This window comes from Garra rufa, chromosome 10 (assembly GCF_049309525.1).
Source record: "Garra rufa chromosome 10, GarRuf1.0, whole genome shotgun sequence".
NCBI lineage: Eukaryota > Metazoa > Chordata > Actinopteri > Cypriniformes > Cyprinidae > Garra > Garra rufa.
The window spans coordinates 49,768,944-49,784,909 of record NC_133370.1 but is presented as its reverse complement, the minus strand read 5'-3'; the positions used below and the strand labels follow the sequence as shown (position 1 = coordinate 49,784,909).

At 36.0% G+C, this 15,966-nt stretch overlaps 1 protein-coding gene across 1 annotated transcript; it reads right to left on the bottom strand.

Annotated features, from left to right (window-relative positions):
• Positions 1–4,546: 4,546 nt before the first annotated feature.
• Positions 4,547–15,135, bottom strand: LOC141344624 (uncharacterized). The gene is made up of 3 exons (XM_073849496.1): positions 14,835–15,135; positions 11,630–13,177; positions 4,547–7,111 (listed from the first exon to the last, which is right to left on the bottom strand). The coding sequence occupies exons 2-3, from the start codon at positions 13,150–13,152 to the stop codon at positions 6,046–6,048; spliced, it is 2,589 nt and encodes an 862-aa protein (XP_073705597.1). The 5' UTR covers positions 13,153–13,177; positions 14,835–15,135; the 3' UTR covers positions 4,547–6,045.
• Positions 15,136–15,966: the final 831 nt, after the last annotated feature.

The following is a 15,966-nucleotide window of genomic DNA, read 5'->3' as shown; positions in this document are numbered from 1 at the left end:
TGTAGTTGTAAGTTAAAATGACTTGTAGTTTTAAGCTGATTTAACTTAAATGTAAGCAGCTGCTGAACTTAGGTTTTTAAGTTGCATCTGGCGAAAACTTTTTAGTGTATGCACTATCATAAAACAAAGATTTGTAACTTTACAACAGATCATTTATATTTTATGAAAGACTGCATGCTCAGGAATGTTTGAATATTTTTTACATTTTGAATCACAAATAATTACACGATGCATAAGATTAAACAAAGGCAATAATTCAGCGCACATTAACTTGAGTTTCTAAGGTCTTGTTTTTTCAGTCATAACTTTAATTTTGGGCAATGCTTGTTTCTGTGCATCATTGCAGTTTTGAAACGGGTGACTCTTCCTCCACATGGATGGCACTGGAACTCCATGGTTTTTTAAGGCTCCTGACTGTTTGAAACTCTCAAGTTTTTCTCCAGTATGGATCCTGCGGTGCACTTTTGTTTTTTGTTTTTTAGCTAAATAAAGGCTTTGACACAATCTGTGCACAAATGCAGTGTATTTCCAGATGGTCTTTAAAACAGATCCGCCATGAAAAACTCTTCCCACAAACTGAACACAAGTAAAACTATTTAGTGTGATTTTTCACGTGGGTCTTTAGGTCTGATTCTGAAACAAATTTCCTCTCACACTGATCACACTTAAACGGCTTTTCTCCGGAGTGAATAAACTTATGAACTCTAAGACTATTTGACCATTTGAAACTCTTTCCGCACTGATCACAGGCGAACGGCTCCTCTCCGGTGTGAATTCTCATGTGACTATTAAGATGGCTTTTAGTCAAAAAACTCTTCTCGCATTGAGAGCATGTGAATGGTTTTTCATTAGTATGAGACTTCAAGTGAAAGCTAAGGCTTCCTCGACTTATGAAGCTCTTTCCACACTGCTGACACACAAAGGGCTTCTCTCCGGTGTGAATCCTGATGTGAACCGTATAGACTCCTTTCTGTCTGAAGCTCTTTCCACACTGAGGGCATGTGAACGGTTTCTCTCCGGTGTGAATCCTCATGTGCTCCTGGAGGTTACTTTTACACGTGAAGCTCTTTTCACACTGAGGGCAAATATAATTAATATCCTCTTTAACAGACTCCATCTTCACAACATCACAGCTCATCCTTGACGATCAACTCTGAAAAAATAAATAAAGTAATTATGCTACACATTATCACATGTACTAGGGCTGAAACAATTAGTCAACACTATCAAGTACGTACTATTCTGGTGATGAAATCAGCATTTATGACTTCCTTGTATTATTTATTAGAATATGTATAACTCTCAGAGACGTCTACTTGAGCAGCTGCAAAATTTCAAGAATGACAACTGCATTTAAACAGGTTTGCAAACTCTCACGCCACCCAACTAAATTTCTATTTGCTTTATATTTATATTTTATTAAATAAGCCAGTAAAAACTGATTTGATGGTAGGGTTGCAAAGGGGTGAAAAAAAATTCTAAACTTCCCAAAATTCATGGAAAGCTTCCAAAATCTCTGGAATGTTTCCGAAACTTTCCACATTTTTGCAACCCTATTTGCTGGTAAATTACCTTAATCTTGGGTAATTTTAGGTAGCCATCCAATCAGCGTAGATAGAAAGGATAGTTAACATAGAGAATGTTTGTATTGGTCGTTTACAGCATTAGGATAAAAACTAGAGATGCACCGATCTGGATTTTGGGGGCCGATCACCGATCACCGATCACCAAAAGCAGTATCTGCCGATCCCGATATTACCGATCACAGCGTCAAATCCATAAATTCTTCAATATTGTTGTCTCATGTACAAACATTGACATTGTATTATTAGTATAAAAAGTAGGAAATGAGAAAGTATCATGAATTTACCAGTTTTATTGCAGGCTGAGGCAAATTTCAATATTGAACACTCTCAAGACTCTCAGACAACTTGGACTCAGCTTACATAGAGTAAGTGTTGCTTACTATCTTAAACTGTCTTTTGGCAGTAATTATGTACAACACAACATTTCACTCTTTTAGAGCTGACACAATTTGTAAACTATGAACCTTAGTTTTTCTGTGGAAAAAGTTAAATCTAATAAAAGAGTTAAATCTTAAAATAAAAAAATGATTGTGCAAAACACACATGTGCACCATAATAAACATTTAACTCTCAGGAGGCTCTTTCTTAAAATCACAATTTAGAGTTTAGCAACAAGCTTTTTGTGGAAAAATAAAATAAATATGCCATACATATGCATATACACATACATATACATATACAGGGTGCAATTTGTGAAAAAAAAAAACAGAAGGGGGGATGCTTTTAGAAACTTTTTTTTCTCTCTCCATAGGGAGAGGTTGACCAAACTGTTACTGTAATCTGTTAACAACGCGCATTATACCCGTCTTTTTAGGCAAGAACCAGATAATGAGTGTCAGGTCATGAATATGACAGAAGCTGTATTATGTGATCACAATTTAATAAAAACATTGTATTAATAGCAATGGTTTAATTTCAAACAACGAATACATTTTATAGAGAAGGTGAGCAAAGTATCAACGGAGCTTTTTGGAAACTCAGAATCAGTAAACCACTGCGTCGCAAAAAGATTCACTGTTTTGAAGCGCTCCAATCGGATCGCGAATCATTTGATTCAGTACGTTCAACTTCAAAGCGCGTATTGCAAATAATTTGATTTAGATCGGGACGTAGGAGCGGCTTCGCGGGACGTTTTATCCCCACCGTGGATAAAAATAATTCAGCAGAGGCAGGGATTCATAGACCAGAGGGGAGGAAATCCCCTCACCGGCGACGTCATCTTCAGTGTTAATGCGTTGTAGAGACAGCCACGCCCATTAGGAGACCCTAGTCTGAGAAGTGGGAATGCGTGCTCTGGCGGCTGTTTGTTGTTGTAAACGTCATCTGATCGGCCTGCTCTGATCTATTTTGAGAACTCCGATCAAAACCGATAGCGCCCCTATCGGTCGATTGCGATCGGATGCCGATCGATCGGTGCATCTCTAATAAAAACTGTCAACAATTACAAATAATTTGTTAGGTGGGTCATTCTATGGCCTTTACAGAGATATTAAACTTGAAAAACACTTTAGGGTTGCAATTTTTTTATATTTTTAAATGTTACTTGAACAGTTACACCTTCTTGAGCCATCAATGTGGTAATATTTGTTTTAACCACAAAAGCCTTTTTACAGCAAAAGCCTCAGGCTTAGAGAAAAGTAAATTGAGGTCTGTACAGTAGACCGCAGAAGAACAAATGTCAACTCTTCAGCAATAAAAAAAGGGAAATAAATGTTAGATTATTTTGAGTAATTTTTGCTTATTACAATGAATGAATTGAATCATCGAAGAGTGGCAGCAAAGACATTGGTTAATAAAATGGGATTAAATACATAAAGGATATTTGTATTATTTAACATTTAATTATTGCAGGTTTGCGTTGAATTTCAGTGTTTTTATTCATTTTGAAGAACACTGTATCTGTTTTTTTAGTGAGTGAGATGAATTAATGCATGTTCTCATTTATTCTAGAACTAAAGTAACATCTTACTCACAATTTCTCTCAACATGGGGACAGGAGAGCTTTTAATCAATAAATGAGGGAAAAGTAACTGGCGTTACTTATTTGAAAAAGTAACTCAGAGATTTTCTAGTCAATTAAAAAGTAATGCGTTATTATGTAACTTGCGTTACTTGTAATGCGTTACCCCCAACACTGCTTATAAATCATAAACATCTTAAAAACATTTAATAGACGTCTATTTGACATCTGACAGGAAACGTCCAATAGACGTACTGTAGTTGTAAATACCGTGAATCCGCTAAACTCCGTGAGTGACTGAAGAAATCTTGCAATGAAAACAAATCTTTAAATGCCACCAAATGAACTAATGTTCCCTCAATCAATCTCTGCAGTTTCCAGCACTAAATCCACTTCTATTACAGACAGACAACTGCTAGAAATTACAATTACCCACATCTCAATCATGAGAACAACGATTAAACGAAACTAAAAGCAGCACTTACCAAACACAACAGAACAACATTAGAGGACTGAAGAGTTCGCTGTTTGTTGTTGTTGTTGATCTTCTTCTTCTAGTGTTTTTTTTGGCGGAAAGAGGTGCATTACCGCCACCTACTGATCTGGAGTGGAGTGAACATTGATTAACTAGGCAAAAAAAAAAAAAAAAAAAAATTGTAATTATACAAAATTAAATTATTTCCATATTCCCTGTTTTTTTTTTTTTTTTTTTTTTTTTTTTTTTTTATAATTGAACAATTCCTCAATTCTTGAATCCATTTGTCTATTCCCTAACACTGTTTTAAGTGATACTTTATCATACCTCATCACATCCTAATTTTGGACTTAGTTGATTTTCCTTCTCTTTCAGAAGCATTGCATACTATTAGAATCTGTTTTACTCTTTCTTTATTCCCATAGTTTCATGTTTCATCCATTAAAACCACTTTAAAACTATGATTTGGACTCACATGAAACAGTCTTTTAATTTAATTTAATTTAATTTAATTAATCCATTTTTTTCACGAACATTTCAGCTCACAGGCTTTCTTCAGTGTGTTAAACAATACAAACCCTCCACCCACTTTTTTGTTGTGTTTTCTGCATACATGCAAACATATCTGACATGAGAACAGAAAGCATTTAAATCCAGGCCATCCCATACAACTACAACACATTTTGATACCGCAGACAACAATATCATCATCACTTAAAAAAAAAAAAAAAAGAGTTTCAATCCCCAGACTGGGGCTGTGCAAAATAATTAAAGGTTTTCTCTTGAACTTCCGATTTCATTTTCAGCCTCTTCCTTTTCCCTGACATCTCCGTCTTCCATGTGTGTTTGATTTTTCACTAATATTCTTGTACCTGTCACTTTTTCAACACCACATCTCCACCTTGTACCAAAACAACCACTTCATTCTAATTTGCTTGCACTTAATATAGGCCAACATTTAATTTTAGAAAAGTGTATTACATTAGGACCATGTGTTATTGTTTTATTTTGCCTACATGTCTAAATTAGTACAATAATAGCTACATCTTGAATATATCTTTATAGATAATTTTTGCATTATCATAGATTTTGCCCTAAGGAAAATTAACTAGGGTATTATTAGGCATTTGGTAAAAGTATAGTAACCATGTTTTATTGGCAGAATGATACCGTTTGTATAACCAGAGTTTTACTACAAATTCAACTAACTGTATAGTGCAGCAAAACCATTGTTCATTTGTGGTTATCCTTTTTTTTTAACTATAGAAACCACTTTTTGGTTTTATTTTTAGTAAAAACATGGTTAATTTTCATAAGGGTTGCACTGTTGTCTGCCTTATAGGTCCCTCTAAACCTGTTTTAAAACTGTCAACATTTCTCTTTACAATTGCAGTAATTATGCCCTTTTGTTAATTTTGTAGTAATTGACTGCTACTGCTAACATTTGACAGTAGTTTAATGCTTAACTAAGTAAACAAAGACAAAAAGTACAATAGCCAATTTACAGATGTAACTGACCTGCAATTGAAGTCCTGAACAGAACAGTTTCGCCTCTCGCATTGCCAGGCAAGACTTATTTATAAACCGATTTACCAATTTATTATAATTCAGGTTTCATTATTGAATGGCGATATTAACAACATTAAAAGAAATTGTAGGGCAGAGAGACAAATTGGCTCCCAGGCCAGTCCGCCCCTGGTCCTGACCCAAACCAGACAGTTAATAGAGTTTTTTTTTGTGTTTTTTCCCTCATGCATTTTGCCAATTTTTCAGCATTGCATAGATTAAATAGCCAATATTTGATTTTTACAGTTTTGTCTTGTTTTTTAAAGAAAAACATCAATTACAAAACAATTTTAAAATATTTAATATTCTAGTAGACATTATAGCCAACCAACAAACCACAATTTAACCTAAAAAAAAATAAGTTGGTGAAATAATATTCTTTGGCCATTTTAAGAGCCTCTTCTTGAATCAGGCATGTGTTTTTAATGCACATCTGCTTGGCCTTTTTCACAACGGAGTCAATGTGAAACTTCCACCTCAGGTCCTGAGAGACGGTGGTTCCAAGGAAGTTGAATATCTCCACTGCAGCCACAGTGTTCATGATGGTGAGTAGAAGAAGTGCAGAGGGGTTTCTCCTGAAGTCCACCATCGTCTCCACAGTTTTGATCATGTTTAGCTTCTTTAGTATGGATCCTGCGGTGCACTTTCAGCTGACTGGATGTCATAAAGGCTTTACCACAATCTGTGCACAAATGCTCTTTCACACCAGAGTGGATTTTCAGATGTTTTCTAAAACACTGCAGCTGTGAAAAACTCTTTCCACAAACAGAACACAAGTAAAGCTTCTCTTTAGTGTGAGTTCTCATGTGGGCCTTTAGGTCTGACTCCAGAACAAACCTCTTATCGCACTGATCACACTGAAACGGCTTTTCTCCGGAGTGAAAGAGTTTATGAATTCGGAGACTATTTGACCATTTGAAACACTTTCCGCACTGATCACACTTGAACGGCTTTTCTCCGGTGTGAGTTCTCATGTGATTACTGAAGTGGTCTTTACGTTTGAAAGTCTTTTCACATTCAGAGCACTTGAACGGCTTCTTATTACTATGAACTTTTAAGTGAAGGTTAAGGGTTCCTCGACTTGTGAAAGTCTTCTCACACTCCTGACACGCAAACGGCTTCTCTCCGGTGTGAATCCTGATGTGAATCATAAAGCATTCTTTACGAGCGAAACTCTTTCCACACTGAGGACATGTGAACAGTTTCTCTCCGGTGTGAATCCTCATGTGTTCTTTGAGGTTTCTTTGACTTGAGAATCTCTTTCCACACTGATGGCATGAAAACAGTTTTTCTCCGGTGTGCATTCTCATGTGAGTTTTGAGGTTTCTTTTCCGTGTGAAGGTCTTTCCACACTCAGGGCATGGGAACGGTTTCTCTCCGCTGTGAATACTCATGTGCTCTTTAAGGTTTCTTTTACTTATGAAGGTCTTTTCACACTGATGGCACGTGCGATCATCATTATTCTCTTTAATAAGCTCCATCTTTTCATCACAGCTCATTGTTGTGCGGTATGGACGGCCGTATCTGAAACATAAAGGACTGAAATAATCAGTCAACATTATTGTTTACTCAATGAATCCACGGCTTTGAACAAATCAAGACGAGTCAATGATCCAGTAAGACAGTCCCAGTGTCCCAAAGCACACTACGCCAAAAGTCCCCATTTGGTCTACTATTTTAGGCAGCTTTTTAAAGTGTGTATTATAATATTGCCCACAATTCATTGCGCTTTGGTGAAGGTTTCGGTTCAAAACTATGAACATGAACTACAAACATGGCTGATACGCACAATCGATGGTTCAGTAGAAGGTTTAGATAAAAGGGATTTAAATAAATGTTGAACCTGGTAAATTATTTATTCTAATGTTATCTGTGTTTAGAGCTGGGTCTATTACTAATAAATTGTAATCCGTTACTGATTCCAGATTACAATACAAAAATAGTCAGTAATGTAATCTGTTTCATTTTTAGGAAATATAATCACTTTTAGATTACTTTTGATTTACTCCGTTTATCACATTGATTTAAATAGGATTATCTTGTACCACAATGATAAACAAAAATGCAAAGAGTAAGAAAATATGTTTCATTCACTGTATGATTATTTTTAATAATCGGCTTGATTAAAAAAAATAATAATATTGACAAAAATCACACTATTCCACATTAATTTTGAGTATGGGTCACAATACTTGACAATACGTCACGAATTTAATAAAAACACAAATATTTTAGGAATCTGTCAAAAATGGTTTAAATCTAAAAATACTGGTCAAATAACAAAATGAAACAACTAAATATTATTTATTTACGAATAAAAAAAATAGCCTCCTATGCCTTTCATAAGATCTGCATTCTTGCTGCCGTTGTTTATGTAGTTTTTTTACTGAAATTGGGTATCTGAAGAAAAAACACACACAGCGCTTGACAATTTTTTTCTGTCTTTCTTTCATAGATAGTGTTAGAAATAGAATAGATTACTAAAGAGCTTACACATATTGGAGGACTAACAATACAGAAAGCTAAACAATGACTTTGGTAATCAGCAATATTGTTAGTTTGGAGCAGAAGTGGAACAAACCTTGCATCATTTGTTTTAATATATTTGTTAAGCACTGTATATAGTGAACAGTTTAAATCTTTACATTAAAAATAATACAGATAATAAAGACGAATACAAACATAAATTATATTTGATTTTATACATCTATTTTAATAAATAAGCCAGAGAAACGGATTTCCTGGTAAATCAGCTTAATCTTAGGTTTTATAGCCATCTAATCAGCATAGATAGTAAGGGAAGGTAATATAGGGAATGTTTGTAGGTGTAGTTTACAACATTCAGAATTAATTGCTCAAAAAAAAAAAAAAAGGTGTTAGATCCTGTGACTGATTCAGCTCGGTAAATAATAATAATAAATCGTTAAATGCCGCCAAATGCCCTCTTAACACCCGAACTGTTTCCTCAATCTCTGCAGTCTCCAGCTCTGAGTCCACTTCAGTTACAGATAAACAACTGCTAGACATTATAATTCTCACATCTCAATCATGAGAACAATTATTAAACTGAATTAAAACCAGCGCTTACCAAACACACAATTAGCTCAGACGACTGAAGACTTCAGCTCTGTTTGTTATTGTTCTTCTTCTTCGTGTGTGGTTTATTGGCGGTTAACAAGCCAACTGATGCTGTATTACCGCCACCAACTGGACTGGAGTGTGGAGCATCGACGGGGAACTAAACATTTTTGAGACAATAGAGTATTTCTCTCTGCACTCTTGACTGTTCTGAAACACAACTTAACAGATTTGCTAAACTGAAATTGGTTATATTTAGATCCTTCAATTTCTTAATCAACTACCTGGTGAAAAAAAGCAGCTAAAACCAGCCTAGGCTGGTTGGCTGGTTTTAGCTGGTCATAGCTGGTCCGCAGGGTGGTTTTAGAGGGGTTTTGGCCACTAAGCCAAGGCCAGGCTGAGAAACCACCAGCTGAAACCAGCTACTTCCAACTTAAACCAGCTGAGACTAGCCTAGGCTGGTTTTAGTGTGGAGTGGAAAGTGTTACTAAACAAAACAATTGTGAACATAACATGATCACACAGAAGAAAATCTCAAGAATATATTGAAATATACGATGTTGTTGTTGCTTTCTTCCGACGCTACCTAGTGGACATTAGTGCACATGCGCAGATGACGCGTTCGAACCTCAAAATACACTTAACTAAAAATGTTTAGTTAAATTATTATGCATTTATTGTTTTGTTTTTTTTATTTCCCCAAAAACAGGCTGTATACAAGTCGCATGTTTCAGTGAAGTTTGTTAAAATTCTAAACAGAAATGATTGCAGTTCGTTTTGGGTAGAAGAGATTCATCCCTTAAACATGTTGATCTGCTCAGATTCCGTTCTGCCAAACTAAAACTGACTGAATGATAAATCTTTATTGTGGCAAGACATTTTATTATTCTACAGACTTAGAATAAGGAAGGAATAATAATAACTTCTAATGTGTTTTAGCTCACAAAGGAGTGGAAGGAAATGAATGGATGATTATTTCATGTCTGTGAATAGAACATCCCTGTTGAAAAAACTGCATGTGCTGGTTTTAAAGCTGGTATGATCAGTTTAGCTGGTTTAAACTGGTCCTAAAATGGTTTATGCTGGTCCTGAGCTGGTTTATGATGGTCCTAAAATGGTTTATGCTGGTCCTGAGCTGGTTTATGATGGTCCTAAAATGGTTTATGATGGTCCTAAAATGGTTTAGGCTGGTCCTGAGCTGGTTTATGATGGTCCTAAAATGGTTTATGCTGGTCCTGAGCTGGTTTATGATGGTCCTAAAATGGTTTATGATGGTCCTAAAATGGTTTAGGCTGGTCCTAAAATGGTTTAAGCTGGACCTAAGATGGTCCTAGGATAGTCCTACGATTGTTTAAGCTGGTCCTAAGATGGTTTAAGATAGTCCTAAAGTGGGCCTAAAATGGTTTAAGATGGTACTAAAATGGTTTAAGATGGTCCTAAGTTGGGCCTAAAATGGTTAAAGATGGTCTTTAGATGGTTTAAACTGGTCCTAAGATGGTTTAAGATAGTCCTAAGATGGGCCCAAAATGGTTTAAGCTGGTCCTAAGATGGTTTAAGATAGTCCTAAAATGGTTTAAGATGGTCCTAAGATGGTTTAAGATGGTCCTAAGATGGTTTAAGATGGTCCTAAGATGGGCCTAAAATTGTTTAAGCTGGTCCTAAAATGGTTTTTAGCTGGTCCTAAGTTGGGCCTAAAATGGTTTAAGATGGTCCTAAGATGGTTTAATATAGTCCTAAAATGGGCCTAAAATGGTTTAAGATGGTCCTAAAATGGTTTAAGATGGTCCTTAGATGGTTTAAGATGTTCCTAAAATGGTTTCAGCTGGTCCTAAGGTGGGCCTAAAATGGTTTATGTGGGTCCTAAAATGTTTAAGATAGTCCTAAAATGGTTTAAAATGGTCCTTAGACGGTTTAAGATGTTCCTAAAATGGTTTCAGCTGGTCCTAAGGTGGGCCTAAAATGGTTTATGTGGGTCCTAAAATGGTTTAGGTTGGTCCCAAAATGGTTTAAGATGGTCCTTAGATGGTCTAAAGTGGTCCTAAAATGGTTTAAGATGTTCCTAAAATGGTTTCAGCTGGTCCTAAGATGGGCCTAAAATGGTTTATGTGGGTCCTAAAATGGTTTAAGCTGGTCCTAAGATGGTTTAAGATGGTCCTTAGATGGTTTAAGATGGTCCTAAAATGGTTTCAGCTGGTCCTAAAATGGGCCTAAAATGGTTTATGCTGGTCTTAAAATGGTTTAAGATGTTTTAAGCTGGTCCTAAGATGGTTTAAGAAAGTCAGAAAGTGGTTTAAGATGGTCCTAAGATGGTTTAAGATGGTCCTAGGATTGTTTAAGATGGTCCTAAGCTGGTCATACGCTGGTCCTAAGCAGGAGGCACCAGTTTAGGATCATCTTAAACTAGCTAAAACCAGTATCAAAACCTACCTAACCAGCATATGCAGTTTTTTTCCAACAGGGATTCTACAGTAAATCAGTCTAAAGACTAAGTATGGATACAAGAACCAAAGAGCTCATTGGTTTGATGCCACAGAACTTGCTAAGGAATAATTTTAGCATTTTCACTTTTTACTTTTGCCAAAATCATTATTTCTCTGTGTTGTTACTTCTATTTATTTTACCTTTGATAATTACTGCAAGGTGCCCTGTGTTGTTACTGTATTAATTTTGTAAGTACACTAGTAAATTCACTCACTGACAGAAAAAAAAAAAAAAAAACAATTCTGAAGAAAGTTCCCTTTAGGGAACTTCAAAACCGGATCTCATTTTCTTTCTTTTCAGCAGCAGCAGTGAATTCCAACAAACATAATTACAGTAATACAAGTGTATCAGCAAGATTTGTAACTTTACTACAGATCGTTTATATTATGTAAAGACAGCAGGCTCATTTAGGTGTGTTTGAACATGTCACATTTTGAATTCCAAATAACAGGATAGAGTAAAACAAGGGCAATAATTCAGCACTCATTAATGGTTGAGTTCGTAAGGTCTTGCTTCTCCAGTTGCACTGACTTTAATTTTGGGCAATGCTTGTTTCTGTGCATCACTGCGGTTTTGGAATGGGTGAATCTCCTGCCGCACTGAAGGCACTGGAACGGTTTCTCTCCAGTGTGAATTCTCTCATGGTCTTTAAGTGCTCCGGACTGTTTGAAACTCTTGTCACAATGTGAACACTTGTACGTTTTTTCTCCAGTATGAATCTTCTGATGCACTTTCAGCTGAGCAGATGTAGTAAAGGCTTTACCACAATCGGTGCACAAATACTCTTTCACACCAGAGTGGATTTTCAGATGGTCTTTAAAACGGATCCGCCATGAAAAACTCTTTCCACAAACAGAACACAAGTAAAGCTTCTCTTTAGTGTGAGTTTTCATGTGGGCCTTTAGGTCTGACTCCAGAACAAACCTCTTATCGCACTGATCACACTGAAACGGCTTTTCTCCGGAGTGAAAGAGTTTATGAATTCGGAGACTGTTTGACCATTTGTAACTCTTTCCGCACTGATCACACTTAAATGGCTTTTCTCCGGTGTGAATTCTCATGTGACTCTCAAGGTTGCCCTTAGTTAAAAAATACTTTTCACAATGAGTACATTTGAATGGATTTTCTCCAGTGTGAATTCGTATGTGACTATCAAAGTGTCTTTTAGTCAAAAAACTCTTTTCACAGTGAGGACATGAGAACGGCTTCTCTCCAGTGTGAATTTTCTCATGGTCTTTAAGTGCTCCGGACTGTTTGAAACTCTTCTCACAATGTGAACACTTGTAGGGTTTTTCTCCAGTATGAATCCTGCGGTGCACTTTCAGCTGAGCGGCTGTAGTAAAGGCTTTACCACAATCTGTGCACACATGCTCTTTCACAACAGAGTGGATTTTCAGGTGGTCTTTAAAACGGATCCGCCATGAAAAACTCTTTCCACAAACAGAACACAAGTAAAGCTTCTCTTTAGTGTGAGTTTTCATGTGGGCCTTTAGGTCTGACTCCAGAACAAACCTCTTATCGCACTGATCACACTGAAACGGCTTTTCTCCGGAGTGAAAGAGTTTATGAATTCGGAGACTGTTTGACCATTTGAAACTCTTTCCGCACTGATCACATGTGAACGGCTCTTCTCCGGTGTGAGTTCTCATGTGATTACTGAAGTGTTCTTTACGTCTGAAACTCTTTTCACATTCAGAGCACTTGAACGGCTTCTTATTACTGTGAACCCTTAAGTGAAGGTTAAGACTTCCTCGACTTGTGAAAGTCTTTTCACACTCCTGACACGCAAACGGCTTCTCTCCGGTGTGAATCCTGATGTGAATCATAAAGCATTCTTTACGTGCAAAACTCTTTCCACACTGAGGACATGTGAACAGTTTCTCTCCGGTGTGAATCCTCATGTGTTCTTTGAGGTTTCTTTGACTTATGAAGGTCTTTTCACACTGATGGCATGTGCAACCATCATCCGTCTCTCTAATAAACTCCATCTTTACGTCACAGCTCATTGTTGCGTGGTATTGATGGCCATATCTGAAAAATAAAGGAAATACACAATACTCCATGAACTAGGACTGAAATAATTAGTCAACATTATTGTTTACTGAATGAATCCACAGCTTTGAACAAATAAACACGAGTCAATGATCCAGTAAGAAAGTCCCAGTGTCCCAATGTTCATAATAAGTAGGTTTTAAGGGTTCGAGTTCTTTACAATCAACATTTAACCTGGTAAAGTATTTATTTAAAGGTGCCATAGAATGAAAAATTGAATTTACCTTGGCATAGTTAAATAATAACAGGTCAGTACATGGACATGACACACCATGAGTCTCAAACACCATCGTTTCCTCCTTCTTATATAAATCTAGTATTTGCAAAAGACCACCGAAAAATAGGTCAATTCCAACACAACAGACTGTTACGCAACTTCCCCGAGATCGTTAATAGTTACGCCTCCAACATTTGCATCGCCCAATCATCAAAACGGCAGATTCAACAAACCGCATATTAAAAGCGGCGAGAGCTCCTAATTATATATATATTTGTATCCATGTGTTAGCTATTGAGACGAGTCTGTGAGACAGCCAATCAGAGCAGAGCTCATTAATATTCATGAAACTTCCAAATAAGCCAATAACAGAGCATTTCATTCTAGGGACAAATCCTAGTGTTGTAAATGGACCGTTTCTGGAGATTTTTTGCCCTTTCCTATGCCATATACCTACCTTCTATGTAGATATCAGAGAACAATTTAAAATATTCTCTCAATGCATTCTATGGCACCTTTAATATTATCTGTTCAGATCTGTGAATTGTAATCCATTATAGATTCCAGATTACATGACAAAAATTGTAGTCAGTAACATAATCCGTTACATTACACATTTTAGGAAATATAATCAGATTACTTTTAGATTACTTTTGATTTACTCTGTTTATCACATTGGTTTAAATGGAATTATCTTGAAGCATTATGATAAACAAAAATGCCAAGAATAAGAAAATATGTTCCATTCATTGTACAATTATTTCGATTTTTTTTATTAATCGGCTTTAAAAAAAATCCAATTATATTATTTTATTGACAAAAATCACACTATTCCACATTCTGCCCAATGTCCTTCCAACAAACGTGCCAAATGAATACTATGAAAACATACAGTGTTTAACAATTTATTAGACAGTCTGTCGTAATAAATAGAAAACACAAATATTTTAGGAATCTGTTAAAAATGGTTTTAATCTAAAAATATTGGGCAGATAACAAACTGAAACAACTAAATATTATTTATTCACACATCAAAAATGTCCTTCTATGCCTTTTAATAACAGCTTGCATTCTTGCTGCCATTGTTTATGTACTTTTTAACTGTAATTGGGTATTAGAAGAAAAAACACATACTATTACTTTTCTGCCACTCTTTCATAGATAACAGCAATAATTATAGCATTAGAAATAGCCTACTACTGTTACTAAAGAGCTTAGGCTATGCATATTGCAATGAAAATAAATCGTTAAATGCCGCCAAATGCCATCTTAACACCCGAACTAATGTTCCCTCAATGAATGTCTGCAGTCTCCAGCTCTGAGTCCACTTCAGTTACAGATAAACAACTGCTAGACATTATAATTCTCACATCTCAATCATGAGAACCATTATTTAACTGAATTAAAACCAGCACTTACCAAACAGAACAGCAGAATTAGATCAAAGGACTGAAGAGTTCAGCTCAGTTTGGGTAAAGACTAGAAGGGAGACATGATTCGCTACTGGGCATGCGCACATCAATCTAGCGTTATTTTTATCACACTGTACAACAATAATACTGTTTTTTTTTATTATAGTAAGGGCTAAGTTTAGGGTTGGGGTAGGTGTAGACGTTAAAAAAAACACAATCTAATAGGTAGAACAATTCAATTCATTGTTAGTTTCCGGTCGTAGATGTATCCCTTCTAGCCACAACATATGTCTATGGCCACAACCCTCAGTTTGTTGTTCTTCTTCTTCTTCTTGTATCGTTTATTTTCGGTTGACAAGCCAACTTATGCTGTATTACCGCCACCAACTGGACTGGAGTGTGGAGCATCGACGGGGAACAAAAAAAAAATAAAAATAATAAATTCCTTCCAATCCTGTTATTTTGAGATAATAATGTATTTCTCTCTGCACTCTTGACTGTTCTGAAGCACAACTTAACAGATTTGTTAAACTGAAATTGGTTATATTTAGATCCCTCAATTTCTTAATCAACGTGTCTCTTTTTTGGTAAACCATCGAAAACTATTATGCATTTATTGTTTTGGGGTTTTTTTCCTCCTAAAAACAGGCTGTATACAAGTCACATGTTTCACTGAAGTTTGTTAAAATCCTAAACAGAAATGATTGCAGTCAATTTTGGGTAGAAGAGATTCATCCCTTAAACATGTTGATCCGCTCAGATTCCTGTCTGCTACACTGAAACTGACTGAATGATAAATCATCATTGTGACATTTTATTATTCTACAGACTTAGAGTAAGGAAGGAATAATAATAACTTCTAATGTGTTTTAGCTCACAAAGGAGTGGAAGGAAATGAATGGATGGATGATTATTTCATGTCTCTGAATAGAACACCCCTGTTGAAAAAACTGCATATGCTGGTTAGATAGGTTTTAAAGCTGGTATGCTGGTTTTAGCTGGTTTAAACTGGTCCTAAACTGGTTAATGCTGTCCTAAACTGGTTTAAGCTGGTCCTAAAATGGTTTAAGATGGTCCTAAAATGGGCCTAAAATGGTTTAGGCTTGTTCGAAAATGGTTTAAGATGGTCCTAAGACTGT

Excerpts from the sequence above, each read along its gene's own strand:
- LOC141344624 (XM_073849496.1), bottom strand. The coding sequence starts at position 13,152 with ATGAGCTGTGACGTAAAGATGGAGTTTATTAGAGAGACGGATGATGGT. Across the intron at positions 7,112-11,629 it reads ACGAACTCAACCATTAATGA|ATACGGCCGTCCATACCGCA; the intron begins GTGCTGAATTAT and ends TTTATGTTTCAG.